At 45.4% G+C, this 26894-nt stretch overlaps 1 protein-coding gene across 2 annotated transcripts; it reads right to left on the bottom strand.

The window, feature by feature from the left end:
• Window positions 1-1056: 1056 nt before the first annotated feature.
• On the bottom strand, window positions 1057-26862 carry QRICH1 (glutamine rich 1). 2 transcript variants are annotated; one of them, XM_064156921.1, is made up of 11 exons: window positions 26751-26862; window positions 25651-25711; window positions 21861-22190; window positions 10919-11938; window positions 7173-7350; window positions 6418-6572; window positions 5437-5551; window positions 4016-4124; window positions 3512-3663; window positions 2782-2872; window positions 1057-2015 (listed from the first exon to the last, which is right to left on the bottom strand). In XM_064156921.1, the coding sequence occupies exons 3-11, from the start codon at window positions 22167-22169 to the stop codon at window positions 1823-1825; spliced, it is 2322 nt and encodes a 773-aa protein (XP_064012991.1). In that variant the 5' UTR covers window positions 22170-22190; window positions 25651-25711; window positions 26751-26862; the 3' UTR covers window positions 1057-1822. The 2 variants fall into 2 exon arrangements, with proteins under 2 accessions (XP_064012991.1, XP_064012992.1); XM_064156922.1 differs by lacking the exon at window positions 25651-25711.
• Between the last annotated feature and the right edge of the window lie 32 nt (window positions 26863-26894).

Genomic DNA, 26894 nt, shown 5'->3' with positions numbered 1-26894 from the left:
CTGAGGACAGCCTGCCCCAGGGTACAGGTATCAGTAAAGAACCCCCACCTCTCTGCACAGAGCCCTATACAGGGAACAAACTGTTCATACCAACAACCAGCCCAAGCACATCGGCTTCCTCACAGACACCAATGTCAGCATGAAGCATCACAGGCTTGAAGTCTCTAAGCCCATCTTAGCATTGTTCAAAAGCACAAGGACAGGGAACATTGTCGTCTTTACACTGCACACAACTGACAGAGAGGGCAGACCTTCCTTCCCAATGCAGACAGGTGCTGGCCAACAGAAGCTTCAGAAAAACTGATTGCCTGTACACAAGGTTTTTTGCTGTAATATATAATTAAATAGATTTATTTGTTTTAACAGGGAAAGAATGTGAGATGGAGAAGCAGGGAAGACAAGTGCAAGGAGTTACCTCTGCATCCAAGAAGCTGGTGGCACAAATTAAAGCCTGGCTAGAGTGATCTCCCATTTCAAGCACAGTTGGCTACCTGCTGGCTTCAAAAGAGCAGACTACTTGTTAATGATATAAAATACAGCAACAATTTAAGATGCAGCAAGGCAAGACTACAGGGCTGGGGTTTGTGATCATGAATGATGCCAAAAGCTACACAGCTGTGTTAGAAACAGTGAAAAGGCAGGAGTAAAAGCCCTGTGCTGCTCCTGAAAGGCCTTTTCCCTCCAACACCCCTCCAATCATCCCGCTGGTGTGATGCTTTTATAAAGGTGGGGAGAGGAGGATTTGCCTCAGGGTGAAGCCTCACAGGTTGGCCACAGAACATTAGGACAATTTGATCTGGTCTCACAGACCCCATGTTCCTAGCCTGACAATGAGCTTCCATCAGCAAGCGGACATTCAGGTCCTTCAACAGAAGTTAATCCCCTTCTACCTTCTCGATTCGCAGGGGTGAGAAGTCCAGCAGAGTTGCGCTGGAAAGCACAAACAGGGATAAGAACAACCAGTTTGCATACTGATCTTTGTCTAATGACACCCCCTCCCCCCCCCACCCCTCACAGCTCACTCTTCCCCAAATAAAGACACATTGTTCAATGGCATGTTGAAAAGACGTGCTCGTCATTCTTAATAAACAACTAGAGTAAGAATACATAAGAGAAACAGGGTGGTATCTTTATATGATACACAAGTGTATGTTACAAGAATTCCATCAGGCACAGGAGCCTCAAAGTTTAAGGCCTCAATGTTAGGCCAAAACAAAAACAAAACAAAAAAAAAAAAAGAAGAGTGTGGTAAAGTTTGTACTTTTAACATCTAAAAATGTCACTTAAAGGTTTGAATAGAAATCGTTGGTTTGGGTTATTTTTGTTTTGTATAAATCACAATTGCAGTTCACTCTCTCCTCTTCCTTCCGTGATAACAGCAAGTTAACGTCCAAGCACAAGGAAAGAAGATGCCTGCCTCTCCTCCACTGGCTGAGCAGGTCCATCCATCATTCTGTGCCCTCTAGGCTGCAGGTGCTCAAGGAGACAGAGGCCCCAGCCATCCAGGCCAATCCTGTAGTTCATGTTTTCTACATCATAAAAAAAAACCAGAGTCAATCAGCAGCTTTCCATAGCTCCCAGCTCGCAGGGGATATGCAGCCTCCAATTGTTCCAACAGTTTGGTGTGTAGGATAGGATACACAATGGGTAGGTTTTCCTTTAGATTCTTTTAAAGAGAAGAAGCCTAAAAGGGCTTCATAACTACACCAATAAAAAAACAAAAACTTAGGCATCTCCTTTAGTGTAAAAGTCTGTACAATTTATCTTTGCTTGTCCCTCCCCCGTCACCCCACCCCACCCCTTCTCAGCCAAGAAGGATGCCTTAGTGCATGGTGCTGGCATTAGCCACGGCAAGAGCTTCCTGAATCTCTCGTATCACCAGGATCCGGGTGAGCATCTGCTCCATCTGCTCTCTGCTGATCGGCTGGATGGAATACCAGATGGGGCTGTTGGGGGCCACCACTGGCTCCGGTGTCAAGTAAAAGGTGTCATTCCGGCCTTTCACACTCTGGGGGCTGCATGAGGAAGATCAGAAATAACTGCACTAACACAATGTCCTGGGAGAGAGAGGCAACCACTGTCCTCACCCCAGGGTCACAATTCCTGACAGCGAGTATCTGGCTGATGAGACATAAAGCAACAGAGTTACATCTAAGGGAAACAGTGGTCCCAACATTTTTTGGCCATGCCAAGGTTAAAAAGCCACAAAGATGGCTGCAAGAAAGGAATTTTTATTTCCCATCAGCAAGTATGACTTCAGAGGTCTTTCAGAGTGAAGCAAGGATGAAGAATTTTCACACCCCGGCTAGTGGCAGACCTATCTGTGCTGAGGAATGCTTACATTAATTATCACAATCATTATAACTTGAGCCTTAAGTCCTTCAAGGCTCCCCCAATAACAAGTCCTCATTTTTTCTTCAGAAGCCAATCTAAATAGGACCCTAATCTCATCACAAGCAGTGGATGCTTTCCTGCCTGCAAGTGACAGGCTTGACAGTGAGCTTGTGCCAACAGAGCAAGCCTCCAGTGAGAGTAGGAGATTCAGAGCAGCCAGTTCACAAATCAGGATTTGTCTCTTTAAATACCAAAGAAGTTTGACTTTCATGCCATCAGAGTAAATCCCACCCTCCCACTTCAATGCCCCATCCCACTTAAGTAAATTTATGCAAATATAGAAAGTGTGCCAGCAATAAAACACAGCTCTGAAAACTAGGCCAGCTACAAGATACAGCTTAACAGTCACAGGAGACAAGCACCCATGCACAGAACAAGAGCTCTCACCATTTGAAGAGGTAGAAGTCATACAGCTTTATCGGACACCTCAGGGGGTTCTCTGGATTCTCAGTCTGCTCTGCATACATGTCATCTGTAACTGCAAACCACCCCCCCAAGAACTCCATCAGACACTCTGTGTAAGCACAGCAAACTAGGCAGTGCTGTACAGCCTCAGCACCTCATGGCCATGCAAGAGCTGGAGAGAGAGACACGACTACCCCAAGGCGTAGACACCCGCTTATAAACTCTCAAAGCACTGTATGGAGCTTGCTTTATCCCAAGGCTACTGGAACAACACAACCCAGCCTTACCATTCTCTCCATTTCTCCTCTACCTGTGCCTCAAATGACAGAAATCCCACTACTGAGACTGCAGTGCCTCAGCTAAATCCTGGGTCTGTGCTTACAGAGAACAGACTGTACTTGCACGTGAATTTTATTACTAAGGGTTTACAAGGCAAGATAAAAGAAGTCCCCAAAAGTTTCTCCTACTTACACCCAAACTAAAAGAAATAACAACAACAAAAGCTATCCTTAGCTTCTGGTGAGCCCTATATGCCCCAGGTAAGGTATGTCCCTAGGCTGGTTATCAAGAAGCACTACCCTCTTGCAGATAGAATGCACAGGTAATTGGCAGAGCTTTGGGTTCTCGTGGCCCTACCTGCACACATTTCCAGGTTCATCCATTTCCTTCAATCCCAGTAAGTAAATATTACAAACACACTTCCAGGTATTACCTTTCTGTCCTGTCTGGTGCATGCCAGGAGCCTTCAGATAGCGGATACTCGTGCTTTTATCCTTGGGATTAGAAGGGTTCTTCTTGGTCTGCCTCAAAACCTTGGAGAAGGCCAGCTTCATGTGCTGGTCTACTGTTTTCAACAGGAAGTATCTGTACAGAAGGAAAACACAGGACATTCACAGCCAAGTAAAAGGATATGGTCACAGCAGTGAGGTACTTATCTTTACTAATCACCAGCCAGCTGAAACTCAAATCCACATAAAGTTAAAGACTGCACCAGCAGCAGTGCAGGCAACAACCACAAATTCAGTTTTCCCTTTGCTAGCTCACTTCCTTGTTGCACTGCATCTGCTTTACTTGATGGGGCTGCAAAAGGGCTCTATGTGAAATCATCCCAAATCCATGGCTTTGCCATAATCCAATGCATCTGTTTCCTACCAACCCTGTCAAGGCATTTGAAGTTCTTTTATGCCCCCAAATTCCTAGAGACTTAAGTACTTACTTTGTATTAAAAAACATCAGTGTAGTGAGCAAGGTGGAAGGGGAGTGAGCCCCTAGCTGCTTACACTCCCACAGCATCTCTTCTGTCACATGACTGGAGAGGACATAACCTGCAATAATCAGAAGTCAGCACTATAGTAGAAGACAGTCACAGCAGGAGCATACATAGCATTTTATAGTCTGGAAGTACCAGAGGACACCCAAATATTAAAGGAGGAGATCCTCACCGACATCAAGACTCACTGCTGTGCAAGTAACTTTTTAAGTAGCAGGTACAGTTAGGAAACACTTGTGTACATACGTCAAACCTCTTGCTGCAGAGTAAGCTTCTGCAATACACCTAAACATCCCAGCCCAGAGAGAAACAAATATGCACTTAAACTGCTTTTAATTAATGGCTTGGCTCCAATGCAGATGCTCCTAATCCAATAATATGTGAAAGCAGGCAGGCCAGGGTAACAAATCAGCTCTTAGCCCCATGCGCAGCTTTAGTCAGCACCCAGCGCCAAGTGATGTATTTGGACACATGAGTAATCCTTTGATTCTCAGGGGTTTTTTTCTCCTTTGTGCAGAAGAGAAATACTATACTCTGAATACACAGATAAACAGAAAAACAGACAGCAGTATGAACTCCAGGCCTTGTGGAATGACAAAGCACAGATCAAAGAGCCACTGTGAAAACAAAAGGATTCCCAAACTCGCAGTGCTGCTTAGCCATCTAGCCTGTAACATCAGCTACTTTTCTGAACACAAGCAATAGCTTCTTCACTGATGTCTAACCTGATCAAAGGGAATGAAGTAATGAAAATCCAGGTTTCTGTGCCCTGAAAGTGCAATTCTTGATCTAGTTCACAAACGCAACTGTGTCAAAATCTGCTGCTTCTGGAACTGCTCCCCCCCACCTCTGTTGTTGCCATGCTCTAAACAGAGGACTGAGCTGCATTTGATTGCAGCACTTGAGGCTCTCATCACACATTGTTTTTTTACCTTTGACACTCAGTTTGCCCTGAAGACCATATCCATGGCAAAATGACAGCACTGTATTATCTCTCAAATTAACAACACATATTAGGGACATGATGTATTAGCACTTCAGATGAGGAAACTTGATTCAGATCAAGCATCAGCTGTCTTCCAAGTAAGCCAATCTCATGACACTTTAAAGTCCCAACAATCTGCCTTCTGCTGGGCAAGAAGTGATAGCAAATAACCCTCAGTGACAATGAGGGTTAGACCCCCTACACATGCAGTGACTCCACCATTCGCTCAGATGCAATGTTGGTTTTTTAATCCCCTGACCAGTAAGAGCCATCCTAGGGACATGAAGTACTCCCAAAGCATTTCTATTTGGACTGCACTCACACAGCAGTTCAACACCTCAGGCTCCAGGAAGTTTTCAGGTTCTTAAACAAAGCTTCTTACCGAGAGGGGAGACACGAGGCTGTACATCCTTAAGAACTTCATGCAGCCACTCAGTGAATCGAATATAGTAGAGATCTGAGAAGATGTCATCTACTCGACCATTTTCAAAGAGATACTGTAAGAGATTCACAACACAGTCCAGTACAATGGCAGCAAGTACATTCCTCAGACCAGACCTTATCCTGAGAGCTCAAGCATTTTACAGCACAGTACTAAACCAGCAAGGACCCTCATATTCCAAGGCTAGTAGAGGTCAGGTAATTTCAGTTACTATCACAGGAATGCTAAGACAGAAAGAAAAAAAATTGTCTTTGAAAGTGGAGCTATTTGGGTTTCACCTTTCACTGCAATTATTTTTTCATGTGACTGTCCTTTGGACAGTACTTTGAGATTAAGGAGAGAGATACTCGACTCTTCTGTCAGTGATTAGACCTGTTCCTGCCCCTTCCAGAAAGCACACTGACACTACCAGCTCAGACTTCCCATATCACACAGAGCTAAGTTCTTGCCTGTTAAAGCTTAGACTAGATGAAGTGTTAACACTGACAACTTCCTCAAATATTATCCTACTCTCCTCCCTGGCCAAAAAAAAATTAGGGACATATTATTCTTGCCACAATACTGGACTCAGTTATCAATAGTTCTTCATAAACTTAATCCAGTAGATAAAAGCACTGCTGTATATTAATTTAATCTGTCTTTAAGGGGATTTGTTTTGCCTTTTTTAAGACCTTTGTGTATGTGTTGTTGTCTTAGGGTTTGTGGGGTTTCTTTTTGTTTGGGGAGGGGTGTGTTGCTGTTGTGTGCAGAGTTTTTTGCATGTGTGTGCTTCAGTATTGTTTTAAGCAAAGATATTTTTCCTATGAAATTGCTGGGAAACTTATTAGAAACCAGAGTCTCCATTTTTATCAGAGAAAATCCTCCCTATACACACTGACATCATGCATGGCTCTGCTGCACATACAATCATTCTCCCTCTACCTTCTGAATACACAGGAAGATATAGTAGAGCACATCTGGGTCATAGGGTTCACCATCGCCATTTCGAGCTTCTCGTGTCATTAAGCATAGACCATAATTCAGCTCAGCCACAGCTGAAGAGATGAGATCTTCCTGGAACCTCAGCAGCTGACGCCCTGGAAAAACAGAACGAGGCCATATTACTTAAACCATAAAGCCATATTATTTCCCAGTGCTTCAGGAATGATTTCCCAGATCTCCAACTCCACCGTTCTATCTGGCAGGTCCAGCAGCACCTCATTTTCTCAGCGTAAGAAACCTGAAGTAAATCACGATCTTAGGCTGTCAGAACTAGTAGAAGATAATCAGGCAAGAATCCAAGAGGAAGACTCTGCCCTGCCAACTGCATGACTACTGCCTTCTTTTACTGTGTCCACAATGAAATGCTGCCCTACAGCAACAGGAAAACAGCAGCACCGAGACAGCTTTACCAACATGGCTGGCATTCACAGCCATTTTGTTTGTCCATGCACCACAGTCATACACTGCCTGTTTCTCCTAGGTGCTCAAGATGGCTCAGCACAGAGCTAATACCTCCCTTGGAACATGTGCTATGGCAGTATGCAGTAACTAGTACAGCAGCACAAATCACAGTTTAAGCTTAAAACCAGCCACTAGTTAAACAAAGGTGTTTTCCAGAGCAGTAATAGCTAATATTTTAGTCATTCCTAATCCTGCTTGAAAGGAAAGGTAGGCCATGTTGTCACAACACATACTTCCAATAGGTGCTAGCCTATTTTGGGCTTCTTTTTCCAGCTCTGCATTCTTAGTTTGTGCCCAGCTCTTCCACACTTCAAGCCCTTCTTCTGGCTTCAGAGAGTTTGGAAGTAGAAGTTCAGGTGAAGTCTGTGTCTGCGGTTGTGGTTCAACTTCAGCAACCTGAACAGTCTGAGCCTACGAGAGAAAACATTTCAGTTTACAGATACACAGTTTCACATGCATCAGTTTAAGACAAACCAGGTAATGCTACAGTACCTCTAGCACAGGACATCAGCCTTTGGCACACTCTTCTCTAACAAGAAATTAATCCAAGGAGCACAATTGTTGCTTTCTAACCTAAACTGCTGCTAATGGAAGAATATTTTGTCTCTCCAAGGACACTTAGTTTGACTGGATATACATATATATAAAAATATAAAACCCCTCTAGCAAATCCACACTGCTTGCAATCTGATGCATTTAGAAGTCCTGCCTGTCAAGTACACACACAAAAGTGAGGGTGAGGAGTCCTTAGATGAAGTCTCAGTCTAAGGGGAGAGGATCCAACTGCCAGGCTGCTTGCTATGTGAAGAGACAGTGACCGTGCCTCTACAGTAGGACTCCTTTTATTCACTGTCAAGGGTGCACTGTGGTCCATATCTTCATTAGCTGGAGGGCTGAGTCCTCCCAGCAACAAAGAGGAAACCTAACAGTCGCAAGCCATTCATGTTGTAATGCCGGGAAGCAGCTAGCAAGTACCAAAGGCAAGGATCTTCAAAGCACTGAAGTCCTCTTAACAACAGACTTCTGGTCTGCTTTTGAACACTGAAATAGGTCACTATCGATCCTAAAGCCCTCTTTGCTCCACTGCATTTTTCTTGGCTTCAGATAACTTGACTCCAAACCATCACCGAAGTCCATCGTCTCACTACAATAGGAGTCACTCAGAGCAGCCAGAGAGACCACCAGCCCCCAGCAGGGAAGAACAATAAGGTGCCATCAGCTGCAGCCACTGTTTTCCAAACCTAGACTGGCCTGAGCAAGGTTCTAGATATGACTGTGTGTTGTATACTGCTAGCACCCCTCCCCATCGAGGGCAAGCTCTCTTCACTGCTCAGTACAGAAATGGCAGAATAGATACACTCTGTTCTTAACAGCTGTTAAGGATAATACATTTGTAAGAGGTACAAAAAGAATAACAATCTAGAACATCAGTGTCAAAACATTCATTTAATTGCAATGCAATGCTCTCAAACTACCAAATACTGCTAACTAGCTACTATTCTGTGAAGAGCTACTTATGACCTACTATAGACTTAGATCTCTAGACTCCCTGGAAGCTTACTTTGCAGCAGAACCTTCAGTCACCAAGAATTTACTCTCTCAAGTGGAAATTCACTGTGATTGATATGAAGCTTCACAGCTGTTAGTCAAATTCTCATTGGCACAAGACGGCAATTCTTACATCAAAACAGTTTGCTTTCTCTTTCTTAGCAGCCACCCCAAAAAAGCCAGACTTTGTAATAATGGAGTAACCCTTTCTTTGACAGAGTCAAGTGTCAATCAATCATCAGTGAAAGCTGCTCTGACAGTACTAGAGACCATAATGAAAACAGCACAGAGACTGTAGCCATTCCTGCACCTTACTTTGTGTAACATCACCACCAGCAGCCTCTAAGAACCTGAGACTAGAGCTATGTAACTGCCCCCATTTAGCTTTTCTTTTTTGCCCTTTTTTTTTCTCCTCCTTTTTTCCCCAGTCAGCATTTAGTAGCTCTCATTAGTCCCTGCACCACCAGCAGCATCAAGACCCTGTAACTGTAAGGGCTCAGCTTTTATCAAGCCAGATGGCGACAAAGTTTAAGTTGTCAAGCAAGCCTCTGCCTGAAAGAGGACAGGAGTCCAAGGGTGAACTGACGCCTCTTTGCAAGAGCTAGGAATGAACCTGCACTCCTCTTCACAGCACTGCCCTGTTACTCTCCAGACAGCAGAAAGCCTTCCAGGGCCAGCCACCTGTGTCAGCCCAACCTAAACAGCAATCTTCGGCCCTGCCCTCTCAGGCACCTCATGCAGTGTGAGGGCAGGCACACAGGCTGCAGTCTATTCACTGAACTGGCACTCGCTTCTTAACTGACTTGAATGTTTTACAAGCAGTGCAAAACAGCTGCGACTCCCTTGGATCCTAGAGCAGCACACTGCCAGGCAACAATATGGGGCACACAGTAAAATTCCTTCTCTGTCTCAGTTCTGTAGAGGACAACCCCCAAAAATCTTATCTTCACCTATAGTAGCTTTATTACCCTCTTAGAGGAAGAACGCATTCCGCCTGCACTTGCCTCTAAAGGCCTATACAACACCAGGGGATCAGAAAACTGTCTGATACACAAAAATTGCAGACCACTGCACACAGAAACACAGTGTTAGCAGAGGCTTTACAAGTAACCATTAAAGAAAATATGGTGCTAATTCCTCAGGAAGGATCCCAAGAATGTGGCTCATGCTCTTAAAAGACCCTAGTATAAGCCTAAATCCCTTGTCCACAGAAAGACAGTAAGTTCTATCAACTTAGTTTGCTCAAGCAGCTGAAAGCTATGAAGTGACAATCTCTAAAGTACCAATATAGGGAAAAGATGAGTTACAGAAGGCTCTCTGAACATGACAAAACAACGAAACTCCAAACAAAATCCCATGTATCACAAGACCAATAAGCTATAGCTTATGTTACAGCTGTACAGAAGAGGCTTCAGCAGCATACAAACCACTCAGAAACCATCAGCCATGACCATAGAAAACTAATCTGCCTCCTCTCAGTGCCCACTGATGGAGAGGGCATATGCACTTTTACAAAGTCAACAGTGTTATTTATAAACTGGAAAGAATTTAGAACAACATTTATGCTAGCAGATGTGGATATTTTTTACCTCTTTCCATTCAGCAAAAAAAACCCAGACTCTGACAGATCAATCACTTTTCACTTTCTGGTAATGAAAAAAAAGAGATAAATTGCATCCATTTGCACATAAAGGAAATGCCTTTAACGGCCCCAGTTATTCTTAAAAGCCAATTCTAAGTAATCTATGGCTTAAAGTTAGCAACAAAGCCTTTAAAAAAGCAGCAACAGATTTGGCTGCTGTTTGCCAAGCACTCTGAAGTGCTTACTTGCTCAGGTTGGTTACTGTGCTCTTGGCTCGCCAGGCATTTACTAGAAGCAGGACATGGTGCTACAGGTGTTACAGACAGGTAACGTGATCCATAAAGGTTTGTTTATAACTAGTCAGATTTCAACACTACCAGGGGCACCGGATAGGCTGTGGGCTTCACGTGCTGCATGACAAAGTTACTGGTAACTAGGTGACTAGTATATCTGCACCCCTTACTTTGCTGCAATCATCCTTGCCTGTCCACTGCAACACCCAGAACAGCTCAGGAGAAGACTACAGACATCAGAGTATTTGCTGTGAAGCAGCTAGCAAGGAGCATGTATCTCTTAACTTCAGCCTGTGTCTACAAGTACCTCTTAATTTACATTACAAAGATCAAGACTGTATTTTGGGAAGTTCTGAATCCTGTAATTACATACCAACATTAACACATCACAGTGCTACACCTATCAAAGGTCAAATGCCCTGTGTCACGCCCAGGCTACCGAGACAGGCAACTCTGCTTCCTAGATATCAGCTGACTGCTGACATCCTCCCCCTCCCTCTCCACAGCATTCACAGGTTGTTAACCATGGAGGAGGATGGAGAAAGTTTTAACTTACTGAGCAAGTGACTTGTAGCTGCTGCTGCTGCTGCCCCTGCTCTTGAGGTGTGGGCTGCTGCTGTTGCTGCTGCGGGTCCCATATGTGCACTGTCTGTGCTGTATTCTGGTATGTCCCTGCCACAGCCTGCACTGCCACTGGAATGTGGATGTTGCCATTCATAAACTGCGCCGGAAAGAGCGAATTAGCAAGAGTCTGCACCACTTCCTCGTGAGAGTTCTTCACTACTGAAGTACTCCCCACCATCTTATCCTTGTCATCTTCCAGCTTCACGGTAGTCAGTGTCGTCGGCGAGCCACTGACGTGGACGGCATTGTAGGCCTCCTGAGGGATGGCGATGTGGGTTATGTTTTGCTGCTGAAGGTCACCACGTGGCTGAGCAGAGTAAACAGGGATGGTCCAAGTCTCTCCAGTGGGGCTAGTAATGGTCCCAGTGGCACTGTACAGGTGGGCACTGTCCACTGTTAGCAAGTCTGGCCGTAAAGAGACGTAGCTTTGCTGCTGGCCCTGAGGAATGGCCAGCACTGTGGCAACTGGCTGCCCTGAAATAGCATACGATACAGTAATAGGCATATCCACTTTGCGTTTCTTCACTGGCTGAAGGACACTAGCAGTGCTGATCCGTCGCTCTCCCTCTCGTGGAGAGCCTTGCTGAGAAGGTGGAGGTGACAGTGCCCCAACCGTCTGGATCTGTATCTGCTGGCCACCAGTAATGGCCTGCCCTGCCACAAGCTGGGCCTGGATCTGCTGGTGTTGTATGTGCTCCTCCTGTATCTCCGCAGCCTGGATCTGCTGGGCAGTCTGCACATGCTGCACTTGGATTTGAGCTGCCTGCAGCTGGGATGGGCTGGGGCTCTGAAGAGACTGACTCTGTATTGTCTGCGATGCTTGCTGCTGTGCCTGGCCTTGGATCTGCACTTGGACCTGTATTGGCTGCTCTGAAGCCTGATGGACAGCCAGCTGTGGAGAGAGCTGCTGGGCGGAGACCTGCTGCGGTGACTGCTGGACCTGGACCTGAACCTGCAATGACACCAATTCAGTGGTTAGACATCAGGTGATTCAACAAGGGACCACCGTCAAGATGATGGCCCATCACAGGAGATCTGAGCTCCAGGTCTTTTATGCTTAGTTTTATGAGTGCATATATTAATACTGTGTTCAGTTCCAGGCTCCCCAGTTTAGGAGGGACATTGAGATGCTTAAGCGTGTCCAGAGAAGGGCAACGAGGCTGGTGAGAGGCCTTGAGCACAGCCCTACGAGGAGAGGCTAAGGGAGCTGGGATTGGTTAGCCTGGAGAAGAGGAGGCTCAGGGGAGACCTTATTGCTGTCTACAACTACCTGAGGGGAGGTTGTAGCCAGAAGGAGGTTGCTCTCTTCTCTCAGGTGGCCAGCACCAGAATGAGAGGACACAGCCTCAGGCTGTGCCAGGGGAAATTTAGGCTCGAGGTGAGGAGAAAGTTCTTCACTGAGAGAGTCATTGGACACTGGAATGGGCTGCCCGGGGAGGTGGTGGAGTCGCCGTCCCTGGAGCTGTTCAAGGCAGGACTGGACATGGCACTTGGTGCCATGGTCTAGCCTTGAGCTCTGTGGTAAGGGTTGGACTTGATCTATGAGGTCTCTTCCAACCTTGGTGATACTGTGATACTGTAATTTCTTAATAAAGATCTCAGTAAAAAGGAAATCAAGTTACTCCAGAAGCACCATGTTGATAACAGCAATAACACACGTGACCTGTTTGCTCAGTGCTGCACCCTTCTCAGCCTGCCTAGAATAGAGAATGAGGGGCACCTCCATCCTCAAAGCTCTGTGGGATCAAGCCAACAGACTGCATCCTTGGAAGTCAAAGGAGACCTCAGAGCCATTTGCATTGCTAAAATGTTATTTCAACACAGGCCTTGCAATAGCAAGGCTTAAAGGTCACACACATTACCATTCTGCTGTTAAATTTATCTTGCTACAAAACACAGAGGCTGGTCTCATTCTTACTCTGTTCTAAAGATTACTGCTTTCCACCCCAGTACTCCAAGCTGCCACAGGATCACTTGTGAGTGACAGGCAGTAAGAAATATGGGTAAGTTGAAACCAGCACTCGACTCTTTCCACATAAAGCACAAAAACGTTTTGAAATCCCCACTAATAGTAACACTACGTAAGCATATGTCAACACAGAGCTGCAAGTTCAACCTGCATCTCTGTCATGTGCCAAGAGGCAACACTGTAGCATGTTTTTTTAAAAACATTTTTCTTGGCAATGATAAATAAAAAATTATTTTAAAATTATTATTTACTTATTCCACCTAATTTATTGTCCAAATTACTCAGTTTTGTTTTCTAGCCCACGCACTTACATAATACTGAATAACATGGACAAAACATGCTAAGATAGGCTGGGCAGTGACTGGCTGGAGAGCAGCCCTAAGGAGGGGCACCTGAGGGCACTGGTGGATGAGAAGTTCAACATGAGCCAGCAGTGTGCACTTGCAGTCCAGAAAGCCAACTAGATTCTGGGCTGCATCAGAAGTGTGGCCAGCAGGTCAAGGGAGGCGATTCTCACCCTCTACTTCTCTGGTAAGACCCATCCTGGAGTACTGCATCCAGTTCTGGAGCCCCTATTACAAGAGCATGTCCAGAGAAGGGCCAAGAGGATGATCAGAGAGCTGGAGCACCTCTTCTATGAGGACAGACTGAAAGAGTTGGGGCTCTTCAGCCTGAAGAAGAGAAGGCTCCAAGGTGACCTTATTGTGGCCTTTCTGTATCTGAAAAGGGCCTACAAAAAAGCTGGGAAGGGACTTTTTAGGCTATCAGGGAGTGACAAGACTAGGGGGAAGGGAGCAAAGCTGGAGGTGAGGAGGAGGTTGTTGAACATGAGAGTGGTGAGAGCCTGGAATGGGTTGCCCTGGGAGGTGGTTGAGGCTCCGTCCCTGGAGGTGTTTAAGGCCAAGCTGGATGAGGCTGTGGGCAGCCTGATCCAGGGTAGGGTGTCCCTGCCCATGGCAGGGGGGTTGGAAGTGGATGATCCTTGTGGTCCCTTCCAACTCTGACTGGTTCCATGATTCCTTCTATTTTAGGAAAAAAAAATAAAATCATACCCTCTCACATCAATGCTCATTTGTCCAAAGTCTGTCACAACAAACAGCAGCAGTCCAGGAGCAGACAAAGCCAGGACTTGGAGGCAACCCACAACATGGTTCAGGTCTCAACAACTTTTCTGTTTCAGGCCTTGAGCCCATCCCCATATGGTACCTTCAGGGCACCAAGTGAGGTGTCCTCCCCTGGTCCAGATGCCACCATTTTGTCACCTACATGTACACAGCCATTTTGCTGCATTAGCCTTGTACTAGAAGTGATGATCCAGGTTCCCGTGATCATCTGCTGCTCCAAGCTTTCTTAGCACTGTGTCTTAAGGTAGGGACTTATCTACTCAACCTGAGAGATGCAGAGCTTTATTAGTGGCACCTATGAGGGCCACGTGAAGTTTGAAGCCAACACAGGCTTACTCAGCTGCAAAACTTCCTATTCATGTTCTCTCACCCTTTTCTACTCCCTTTTTAGTCACAGTAACGCAGCACGTGCACGGAGACCCCACACTGCCAGCCTGACAATACTGAAACTACCACCAAGCAAGTCTGCACAGTGATGATACACAAAATCCCAATATCTCTTTTCAGAACCCTTAAAAATGTTAAGGATTTATTTCCAGGCAATGAAGAGTTGCATTACTTGTAGACCAGTTTTACAAGTCACCTCCTGTTAAGAGCTAATTCTGCTTCCAGGAAGAACAGATTCTTTTACAGGCTCCTACTGGGACCTATATGCTGTAATCCAGATGACGTGGACTTTGTATAATAATTTCCTGCAAGGTAACAAAAAACATATGACCTTGTGCCAGCATGACAGTTAGAAAAGCTGCATCCATGAGTGATCTGATGAAGCAGTTAGCTGAAAGAGATGAAGTCACCTACGGGATGCTTCTTCAGTTCTAACTTACACTTTTATCATACTGCCTTGAGCAAACAGGCCCCAAGCACAGACCCCAGTTAAGAGTTCAATTACACCTCTGAGCCAAGCATTCTCCAAAACATTTGACTTAAAAAATCATTAATATAATCCTTAGCATTGAAGTCCTTGTCCATAAGATTACTTGCAAGGCAAAGGTTGAAGACTGGAAAACTAAAACGCATTATTGCATCAGTATTTTTTCAGTTGCTTTCTCTGCTGGGGTTCAAAAATCATGTCATAGGTAAAAGGTTAAAATGTCATTTATATACTACTGTAGTGTGTTCTCAAAACCTGCACAGGCTGGTCAAGAACACCTTAAAAGTATCCACACCTTCTTTCCACACAAAAATTATCCTGTGCTGTAACACACAAAGTAAAGACTAAATCCTTTTCTTCCTAGCAGCAGGGATTTGAAGTCCACTCCTGCACCAAAGCAATTTTATCATGTAAGTGTAATTAGAAAGGTAATGAAGTAGGTTTAAGGAAAAGATATTGTCAGCAAGAGGCACAGTCCAGGGAAACACCTGACAAAACAGCATTTTCTTCCATCCACTTTTATAGCAGAATATTTTAGTTGGAAGGGGCATAAAACGATCATCTAGTCTCGTTGCCTGACCACTTCAGAGCTGTCCATAGGCTAAAACACATCATAAAGGGCATCACCCAAACACCTCTTAAACACTGACAGGTCTGGGGCATCAATCTCCTATCTAGGAAGCCTGCTACCAGTGTTTGATCACCCTCTTGGTAAAGAAATGCTGCCTAATGTACGGTCTACAGCTCCCCTGGAGCAGCTTCAAACCATAAACCCGAGCCTACTGTCTTTAGAATCATGGATGGCTTCTATCACTTTCAGCAGATGAGCAGTCATGATCTGTGGCCCTACAACACTCTCCAGGACTAAATGCTAACCCCTACAACTAGCACGTCTTAGTTCTGCTTCAGAGTTCACACAGCATTATTGTTAACAGCCAGAGAACGACTCCAGAGGTAAACAAGGCGAAGAAGCCAGACTGCAGAATCACTGCTGCTAACTACAGACATCATGCTTCAGACTGAGGACTGCTCCTATTTAAAAGCATACTGGAGTTCTACTCATCATGAAGTATGCATCCCTTGTGAATTACACAGCCATTTTTAACAAGTGTATTCTGCACTAGATCCCTCCCTATTTTCAAGTAGGTTGTACACAGGAGTGCTATGAGCATTCATTTCAGATTTACATCAACCCAGTCTGAGCCCAGAGCTTCTCAAGTTGACCTCATTGTATAACTCGCTATCTGAGGAAAAAAGGACAAAGAATTACACTATACACCATTGACAGTTGACTTCAGACTCTCTAAAATGAAGAATGTTTGACATTTCCAGACCAAGACCAACAAGGAGGACTTTAGATCTTCACCTTATGCTGAAGATTAAAGCGAGAACATATTATGCTGGGAATTCCCATGTTATATTTATGCAAGAGGGGAGCATACCAAGTTGGCAGTAGTGAAAAACTGCTTATTGACAGAAATTCATAACTAACACCATGTAAAGAACCGTTTCTCAATAGGCTACCATCACAAAGATATGTGTTTTTAGCATAAACTAGCTAGTATCAAGTACTAGTCAATTACAGAATCAAAAGCATTGGAAGTCAGCCCTGCATTGCAGACAAGGGCAGACTCGTAGTTTAAAATTCTCTTAAAGGAAGTGTTTTGTCACATTAAGCTCAAAACCATATTCTGTCTAGAAATGAGCACATGCAGAGAGAAAATAAGTAACTCTACATGCATGAGAACAGCTGAAGCCCGAGTTTCAAAAGTTGGGGTGGTTTCCTCATTGTTGATAGACTAACTCAAACAATCTTTCAAGAAGGATTCATAATGTATCTGCCCTGTACAGATTCTCTACTCAACAAGGAATCAGACTTGCACAAAACTGCAGTTATGAAAACAATTCAGGTGAAAAAAATGCCAAGCAGTGAAAAAATCTCACCTGTGAGATGGTATCACATGGAATGGATTACCCAGTACTTCCTAAAGCCTAGCTCCAAATGAGCATGCATACCAACTCTTAGCCCGTATGGACATTCTGAGATCTAGCTTGCTTTGGAGCACCTGACAAGCTCTTAAATGCCCCTTTTCACAAACACATCTTGGTTTCTGAAACTACATTTACACTAGTAATTAGCAAGATATGCCAAGAACAGACTGATGACACTAATGTGTCCATACTACGCATTCCAGAAGACCACTTCAAACTTAGGTCTCATCTTGCCCACTAGCTAGCAAGTGACAGGAACACCTAGACATAACAAAATTGCATCTCCCTGGCTTAGTTTCATCTGAAGAGAATCCCAAATAAGCTCCAAGCCTGTAACAGGCAAGTGGGAGCAGATGGCAAAATTGTCACAGGAATTATGCTCCAGATGCTCCCCTCCCCTAATAATGCAAGGGCACCTCAAACTTCCACACCTAAACTGACAGAAATCAAACACTTGGACAAAAAGTTAATGAAAGCAGAAGAAAAACAATATTTTTTCCTGTCCAAATTTATTGGGAAAAAAAAAGGCTTAAAACACATTTCCTCCAATAACAGCCTCAAGTTAAATTGACTCCACCACTAAAAACCAACGGCATAGCAAGTTCCTTCTAAGGTTAGGCCAGAAAGAACAAATACAAGTGCAAAACAGAAGTATGCAGTAGGTGAAAAGACTGATCAGATCACTGAAGAAGCAGGAAACGTTGGAACTTGTTATTCAAGTACTTTACAGGAAGTCCTTTGCCATCTAAGTAAACAAGGTCTACAGGGAGTGTACAAGTCAGCTTCTCAGAATAACTGCCAGACAGACTCAATCTAGGTTTTTCCTCTGCTCATTCATCAACATCTGAGAGAGAATTCCATGGGCCAAATTAGGCCTTACAACAACCCCATGCAGAGATACAGGCTGGGGTCAGAGTGGCTGGAGAGCAGCCAGACAGAGAGGGATCTGGGGGTGCTGATTGATACCCGCCTGAACATGAGCCAGCAGTGTGCCCAGGTGGCCAAGAGAGCCAGTGGCATCCTGGCCTGCATCAGGAATGGTGTGGTCAGCAGGAGCAGGGAAGTCATTCTGCCCCTGTACTCTGCACTGGTTAGATCACACCTTGAGTACTGTGTTCAGTTCTGGGCCCCCCAGTTTAGGAGGGACATTTTGATGCTTGAGCGTGTCCAGAGAAGGGTGACGAGGCTGGGGAGAGGCCTTGAGCACAGCCCTACGAGGAGAGGCTGAGGGAGCTGGGATTGGTTAGCCTGGAGAAGAGGAGGCTCAGGGGAGACCTTATTGCTGTCTACAACTACCTGAGGGGTGGTTGTGGCCAGGAGGAGGTTGCTCTCTTCTCTCAGGCAGCCAGCACCAGAACAAGAGGACACAGCCTCAGGCTACGTCAGGGGAAATTCAGGCTGGAGGTGAGGAGAAAGTTCTTCCCTGAGAGAGTCATTGGACACTGGAATGGGCTGCCCAGGGAGGTGGTGGAGTCGCTGTCCCTGGGGCTGTTCAAGGCAGGATTGGACATGGCACTTGGTGCCATGGTCTAGCCTTGAGCTCTGTGGTAAAGGGTTGGACTTGATGATCTATGAGGTCTCTTCCAACCTTGGTGATACTGTGAAAAGACCACCCTTGACTACAACTATTACTTGAAGCAGCACACTCAGCCCTAGCAAATGCTAATTAATGCTAGCTGCTACACTAATATCCTACCTCAAATCTGAACATTAGAACCAAGACCAGGGCAAGGGGAAGCTGCATTCCTTGTGAGGGAAAAATATGTTCAGTGCAGAACAAGAGATAAAATTTTCTTCTGAGCTACTTAAGGGCATCTTGCCCTGTTACTGTCATTAACAATGCCCAGCTTCCTATTCTGGTTTGAAATCACAAAACAGGCTGGGGGAATGCTGAAAAAAAACTTAACAATAAACACATAAGGAATTGAGCAATTAGAGAGGCACAAGCCTTAACTGAAAGGCATTTTAGACTGGCATTCAACCATTCCCTATATAGTTCTGTGATCATGCTCATCTCCCTCCGAGTCCTTTCCATGAAGTTCTTGCCACCCAGCCATCAGCCCGTCTTAAAAGGCTGACAGTGAGGATCTTCCCCACTCTGCATATCCTGACCAAAGATACTTTCAGTCCTCTGATACTCTTCCAGTTAAATCTTGTGGAACAGGAAGAGGCACAGGAGGTTTACTGACCTTTGCAGGAATGCTATATTCAATATGCAACCAGTGGCAACACCTCGATGGCATCATCAGTTTTATGGCTTCAACGCTTCAACTAGCAACAACAACCTGACCAAAGGCTGAGCTGATAAAACTCTCACGTGACAGGAACAAAACACAGCCGATCCCAGCCACCCACTGATGCAGCACAGGGTAGGACAACTTGACACACCAAACCCTTTCTTAAGATTACTAATGGCAATGCTGTAACAGTGGGCATGGAGGGAACTCCAAGACACATACTGTAGCGCTGACTGGTAACCCAACAGTTGGATCCACTCAGCCTTTAAGACAGACATTTAGCAACAATTTTACTGAACCTTTTAGAAAAGAAAACCCTAAGGTGCAACTTCTTCAAACAGGAAATTATTTTTGCCAGGACAAATAACATCAAGCAGCCACACACCACCCTTGGTTGTTCACAGCAAGTAAAATCTAGGACTAAACACAAGCACCGTGTGTCTATCTTTATGATCGTAAGGCTGTTGGCAGCAATTGCAACTGCGAGGTCATCTGACTGGTCATATTATTAGTCACCTTCAGCACCACTGTCACACTGCCAGACAAGTGTAGTCATTCAAAGGGTCTTCCACTGATTTGCAATTGGATTAGCAAGAACTAAAGAGATTATCAGGTTGAGTACCAGGATGACATAAGTTGATCGAAAGCTAAGAGGCTTCAGCAGATGACCAAAATTTCTCACAGCACAACACAAGCAGTGTTTTAGCAAATTGAGCCAGCTGGATCAGGTGCATTCCTCTAATGAAACACTGTCACCCTTCAGTCACCCCAAAATTCAGACACACTGCTCTGCTGCTGCTGCCACAGTGACAGTCTTGAGACAGGTGAACACTAAATTGTAAGGTTTAACATAAACCACCTTTTGAGAATAAACGTTAAATGACAGCAAAACACTCTTGCTGAAGATATCCCTCTCCACTCTATCTTTGCAGAGAAACTTTAAGATAATTCTGAGCTAGCTGTTCAAACACAGAAGAATTGCTGCATTGCTGATGTACAAACGCTGCAGCCATACCTAATAGCAGATGTGCCACCCAAGTGTTCTAGAGGTTTGTAACATCCTACAGTGAGCAGCATGGGAGGCAACATGAACACTAGCTATGACCTGTACTGACAGATGTGAAAGCAAGTCTTTTTATGTAGTCACACCAAAAGCAAGAGAGAGCAGACAACATGTTTTAAGAAAGCTGCCAAAATGACTTTCAACAGTTTTTTTTTAACTGAGTGGCCTGGACTCTGAGTGTGAAAAACCAGGGCCAGTCTCTGGCAGGAACTCCATGGTTATTTTACTATCTCTGCTACTAGAAGACCTTGCAGTGGACAAGCCTGAACTTTGAATAGTTTTGAAATAAGGCAGCAGCAGCGGTAGAGTCCTTCTGACTCTTACAGTTGGTTTTGGGGGCTTTCAATTTCTTCAAGGCACCCAAAGAAAGCTGAGTCTCCTCATCCTTCTACTGAAGCTTCTCCCAAAAAAATGTGGTAGCTGACAAGAGCCAAAAGCACTCTTCATCAGTTTTAACAGACTCATGCAGAATCCTAAGTCATGCTCCTGAGACTAGAGGCTTTTACTCTTCAAAAGCCTTGTGACAGTTTTCTGTAGGGCAACAGGTTACAGAAGTCCCAGTTAAGCATTCATCTACTCAATAGAGTAACTGGAGACAACTCGCACAGCTAAAGAGGGACGTTTGTAGTTGCTCTAGGACAAAAGCATGCAAGTGAGATGCTGGCACAAGCCTACTGCACTGCAGTAAGTTCACACCACCTTATCTCCAGTCAATTGTTATCTCCACACCTGCATTTGTTGCAAAAAGAAGTTCACAACTTTACATTCATGCTACAGAAAGCAGAAAAAGTCACATCTGAAGTGTATCAGCATTACAGTTGTAGTCAGGGAGCAGCTGTTTGGAGACATAAGAAAACCTCAATAAATGCCCTGCCACCTATAAACTCTTCAAATACCGGAATGTGTCTGAGGACAAAAGCAGCTATCCTGAAGTATATATTTGGAGGTTTTTTCCCTTGATGGTGCTAGATTTTGCCCATTTCATACTTAGTAAAAAATTACTTTATTTGGGAAACACAAATGTCAGAGAAGACTTATTCCATTTTGCAAAAGGACCATCTGCCTTGACACATAATTTAGAGTTTCTTTCCTGAAAGGTATATTCCCCTCATTCATACTGTAAGTTGAACCCCCTGTGTTTCCCCTTTACTTAAAAGCCAGTTTGAGAACCACAAGTTTCAGAACATTCAAGCAAAATCAATTAAGGAAATCAATACCCTTTAAAAAAATCCTGAAGGCAAGTTAGATCCCATGGTCACCCTGAACAGCCAGACAAAGTATTTATAGCAGCTTCACAGAGAGAGCAAGGCTTCGGGAAGCTGTGTACATGCCATATCTGCCAACCATTTCTCCAAGAGGTTACACCACCACATTGCTATGTGTCCTGCTCCTCCTACAGCAGGGCTCAACGGAAGCACAGTCAAGAGAGAAATTTACTACCAAATTCCTTAAATGAGCGGGAAATAGTGCTGCTCTATATACAGTTAATATGCCCTGCTTCTTATGTGCTTGCAGTGGTTTCAGATTAAACAGTAGCTGGCTCTGAACATTCCACTGCTAACATTACTGGGTTAGCAAGTCATACATACATTCAAAGATGATTTAAGATGCTTACCTGGACTTGCTGGGGTTGCTGAACCTGTATCTGCTGCTCTGGCTGAGTCTGCTGCTGGACACTGGTTGTCACAGGACAAGCGAGTTCAAGCAAAGACCCGGCCACTTCTGTGCTGTCTGTGTAAATGCAGTTGCCACCCTGCTGATAGACCATTGTGGTGGTGGCTGTCTGCTGAAACTCCTGCAGAGCTTCCGGCCCCTTGGAAGCAAGGGAGTCCAGAAACTCCTTCATCCTGTGCTGGGGGATCGTTCGTGCCTTCACACGGATGTATTCTTCAAAGGAAATGGTGTTCTCCAGAGAATTATTCATATTGCAAGGTCCTTAGGGTCCCTAAAGGAAAGAGAAAGTGAAAGTCTTAGCTACAGCACACCTTTGTTCTCTTATATTCCTAACTCCAGTGACTAATTTTTCATACTGAGTGCCATATGTAAACTGGCAAACATGCCCAGACAGATGCTTTGTTTTTTTTGGCATCTTGTGCTAGCACACATCTCAGATTAATCCTTTGCAGCTCAAGAAGTCTGAATGATAACCAGGTGTAACTGAGGTGCTGTTTAGAGAGCTCACTGCCACATGAAATATTCTAGCCTTGTACTTCACCCAGAATAGACGAGTCCCACAGCAGAGGAAATCAAGTCATATATTTAATTTGTTTGCAGCATGCAGTATTAGTGAGAGAAGCTTAAAAATCAATATCTGTGACCCTGCTTTGCAACTACAGAAGTGGGAGAACCGAGCAGCATGTTCTGTCAGGCCATGCAGTTCTATTCTAGGCAGCTAATGGGAAGCGTAACGGAAGAGCAACAGATGCAGCATTCAGCTCATTGCTATTAGAGCTAGGACAGCCTTATCGATTTGAACAAAGCAAGCATAAGGAGACTGCTGGAAGATGTTCCTCAAATGGGGAACTACACACATGAAGAAGCAGAGCTCTGAAAATGACAAAGGCAAGAGCAGCATCGGTTCTGGATGTCCTTTTAATACAGGAAGAATGAAACATGCCATGTATGAAGACAAAAAGAAATCAGAGATGATCAGGAAAGTGAGAGCAAGGAAAGGGAAAATAAAAAAAAAAAAAGAGATTCCATCTGAGAAGAGGGAAGAAAAGCTCCAGGGTATAATCTGACAGCATTTTTCTCTTATTGACTTATCTTGTTTAAATCCACAAATTGTTTCTGCAGTGAGTGTACTGGTTGTTTCAAAGGCATTAATTAGTCCTGATACAGTACTAACAGATTTGAGGTATAACACTACCAGATACTGAGAAGGTTTTGAAAATAAAGCACACAGCAGATCAGGACTAGAAGAGGTGATTTAATATTACAAGATTAAGCTGCAAAAAAGGGAAGAAAAAGGGACAAACCTCACTATATTTCCATTACAACTGTACTTCTAAAGAGAGTAGGTGCAAGAGAAGGACCTTTTATATCATTTCACCATGATTTTACAAAGTGGAACCATGAGAGATATAAGTGGTTGAACTTGATTGCAACAGCCTGTGTGAAAACAGTAGTTAGTTTTAGGCTCTCAGTGGCACCACAAGTCCAGCTCCAACTCCCACCAAAAATCAGTGGGAGCTAGGGCAAATTCTAACCACTCCTCACTGTTACGTGACGGCGGTCCAAAGACACACAAGTTTCTGTTTACATGGAGGAGGTTCATGGCTAGTGTGCTGGACCAGGCTCACAGGAGAATGAAATCAAAGGTAAGTGGAACGTGCATGAGGCAACTTGTGCTATTATCTACAGTTTCTGGAGTTACTAAGCAACATTTATTGCTGTATGAGATTACTACAGAAAACACCTACCAAAAACAGGCATCAAGGTTTAGTAGAAAGCACCACCTTACAGTGTTCACTCAGTAAATACAATAGCTCTGTGAAAAATCAGCATATGGGAGATCCCCTCCAGCCCACAGCTAGACAGAAAACCAATTCTCCCACTTTTCAGAGACTCCAAGTCAGTTCTGTGTGATGGTCAGTAGAGCTATTCACTTAATTGTTGAGTGAGGTTTCTTTCAGAAGCCACTTCAGAGTGCTCTACATGCCTATAAAGCACATTCTTAACCCTTTCCCAAGTGACTGTATGAACAGAACTAAACAGAGAACAACCTTGTTAATGCATCCTCAGTGGCTCTGACAGGACTACAACAGACATATTTTAATCTATTTTACCTCTAATTGTTAGGTGCTCTATTACATGCTCTGAAGCTGGAAAACAGATTTTGAGTTATTACCTTGTCCTAATTTTCTACTTGGAAGTTGCAAATATTTTACTTCAGTACTACAACGAGGCTTTCAGAAGAGCATTATTTGGCATGTTCGCTGATGTGCACTTACAGACATAACTTTCAAAAGGAAAACACTTCTGAGGAACAAGCCTCAAGGATGCCACACTGGGAACCCATATGTGAGCGCTACAGGTGCTCTTTGACAGCTAACTGCTGCTGAACAGGAACAAGCTCACCTCTCAGCAAAAGTCCTGCCTTCTTCCTTGCTCTTGCACTGGTGCTTATTATGTTTTAATGACTCAGGCAACTGCTGTTCACCTTCTGTTAAACTTGTCACAGGCCAGAGCTGAGAAGTCAGCAAGACCACTAGTTTTTGACGGCAGCTATTTGTGAGCCCTCACTTTTACTTAAAGGAACTCCAACCCTTCTGACAAGAGCTGCTCTGAGGTACATTGTGCTCTTGTGCAGCAGAGACTAGAAGCCACCAGAAACTCAGATGCATACACAGCAGGCCCAAAGATCAAGAGGTCCACCACCAAATAATCACCAAGCTCTTCCAAACAGCAGGAAGCAGAACAAACACAGAATTAATTTCTTAGACACACATCTCTGACCCTGCTCGTCTGCTCCATATTAATTAGTTCATTTTAGCATCAAAGTAAAGGTCCTAGGAGGCCAGTCTTACCCTGCTAGCACATCTTCCTCTATCACACAACCTGTCAGAAGGAATCTTTCTTTTTCTCTCTTCTAGCATAGAAAAATCTTCCTTTACATTTACTTGAAGTTACTACACTGAGATTCAATAAGGCCTAAACCAGGTAAGTGTTGGTGTGAGCCATTGCAGCACTGTAAGTCGCAAGCACAGGTCAGAACTCCACTGCACCACGTGCTATTAGCTCCTGTTCTGCAACAGCAGCAGGAGCTTCCATTTAATTCTTCTATGGCTCTCCAACAGACATCACAGGTAGTGTGAACTGGACTAAGTTTCTGCCAAAGCAATTTCTGGCAGTTTGAGGTTATTTAGCCAAAAGCTCTGAACTACTCATTAAAACGGCACTTCACAACCCTCTGCGCAGCAGCACAGGTATCAGATCTACACAAACACTAAGGAAAGCAAAGCTGTACTCCCAGAAAAAAAGCACCTGCATTTACGACAGAAAACCTCAAGGGTGAAGCATGCATTCAGCAGGCTTCTGTAGGGCAACATTTGCAGCTTTCTGCTGCAATCACCACTTGTACTGTGAGATATTATAACATACTAATTTACAGATTCCATTTATCCTGTAGACACACAGCAAACACCCATCCCATCCTCTCTAGATCTTGGCAGCATGTTTTTAATACTACATTTTAAAACTCAAAAAGGACACTCAAGCAACAAGCTTTCTCTGATAAGAAAAGGTAATTCTTCTCTGTTCAACATAACTGCAGATTTTCCTGAGGAAGTAGTTCCAAGAAATTCTCTGAAGATCATGAGCACACAGAGTTAGTTCATAAAACTTAGACTGAGGTTACTGAAAACACACACACAACTTGCAGCATGTGGACAATCTGGACTCACCAGTCACCATGTTGCATGTATTTCTGCTGCTCTTGTCCTGAGCTCTTAGACTTGTAACGTTCTGGAGAAGACAGAACAAAGAAGCCCTTTCCATCCCCAGTTCCTCTTTCTTTATTAAAGCCATTTTTATTTTTAATATGTATTCCATTAAGAGAAAAAGAACATAAAAAAATAGGGAAGACAAATATAATTATGCACGCAGCTATCAGCTCCTACTGCAGAATTGCAAGGTGCCCAATTCCTAATCACTGTGTCCCTCTGCCTAACAAGTGTTCTCAGGAACCAGTGCGTGAACACATCTGTCACGGCGCTTTCACCGTGCGGCGAGAAGTGCCGCGCAGCCGGTGACACCGGAGTTAGTGAAAACAGAACTTAGAACAAGGCAGCAGCAGTGACCGTATCCAGAGGTGCCCTTCTGCTCCCCCTCGCAGGTGTTCCCGGCCCAGGGCTGCCCCGCGACCAGGGACAGACGGAACCGACAGAGACCACCCTGCCCAGGCGATGCGAAGCTCCATATTTAGACCCTGAGATCACTGGCCGCGGCTCGGCCTTTCCTCTGCTCTACCAGGGGACGCAGAGCCCGCGGGGTTTCCTCCTGCGGCCCCTTCTCGCGGGGAGTGTGGCGCTGCCCAGACCGCTCCCCGCAGCCTTTGTTCCGCCGCGGGGCGGCCGGGCCCGGGCAGGCGGGAGGCGCCTCGCCGCGCCCCCCTCCCCGCCCGCCGCAGGAGCCATGTTGGGGGCTCCGCCAGGGACGGCGGCCGCCGAGGGCCGCGCCGGGGAGGAGGCCGCGCCTTCCGCAGCGCGCTGCCGCCGCCCGTGCCCGCGCGGGGATGGGGCCGCCCCGCCGAAGGGAGCGCCGAGAACGCGCCCGGTGCATGTTCACGGCCAAACTGCGCGCGTCCCCGCGGGTGCGGCCACCTCCTCCCCTCCCCCTCCACGCCGGGCCCGCGCCGCCCCCGGAACCGCCGCCGCCGCCACCTCCCCCCCGCGCCCTACGGGAGGCCCCGCCCGGCCCGGCCCCGCTACCGCCGCTGTCGCACCCACTCCCGGCCCGGCTGTCCCGCTACGCTGCGGCATGGCCCGGCCCGGCTCCGCCTCACCCCGGCCCCGGTGCCACCGTCGCTTCGCACCGCCGCCGTCGCCGCCTCGGCCCCGAGTCTTTTCCCCTCACAGCTCCCTGGGCGCCATCTTACATTCAACCCCCCGCAGCCAATCAGCGCATGGCCCCAGCCTCGCGAGAGCTC

Source organism: Pogoniulus pusillus, chromosome 16, assembly GCF_015220805.1.
Source record: "Pogoniulus pusillus isolate bPogPus1 chromosome 16, bPogPus1.pri, whole genome shotgun sequence".
Lineage (NCBI taxonomy): Eukaryota > Metazoa > Chordata > Aves > Piciformes > Lybiidae > Pogoniulus > Pogoniulus pusillus.
The sequence above is the reverse complement of the archived record's forward strand: the minus strand, read 5'-3'. Positions and strand labels throughout refer to the sequence as shown.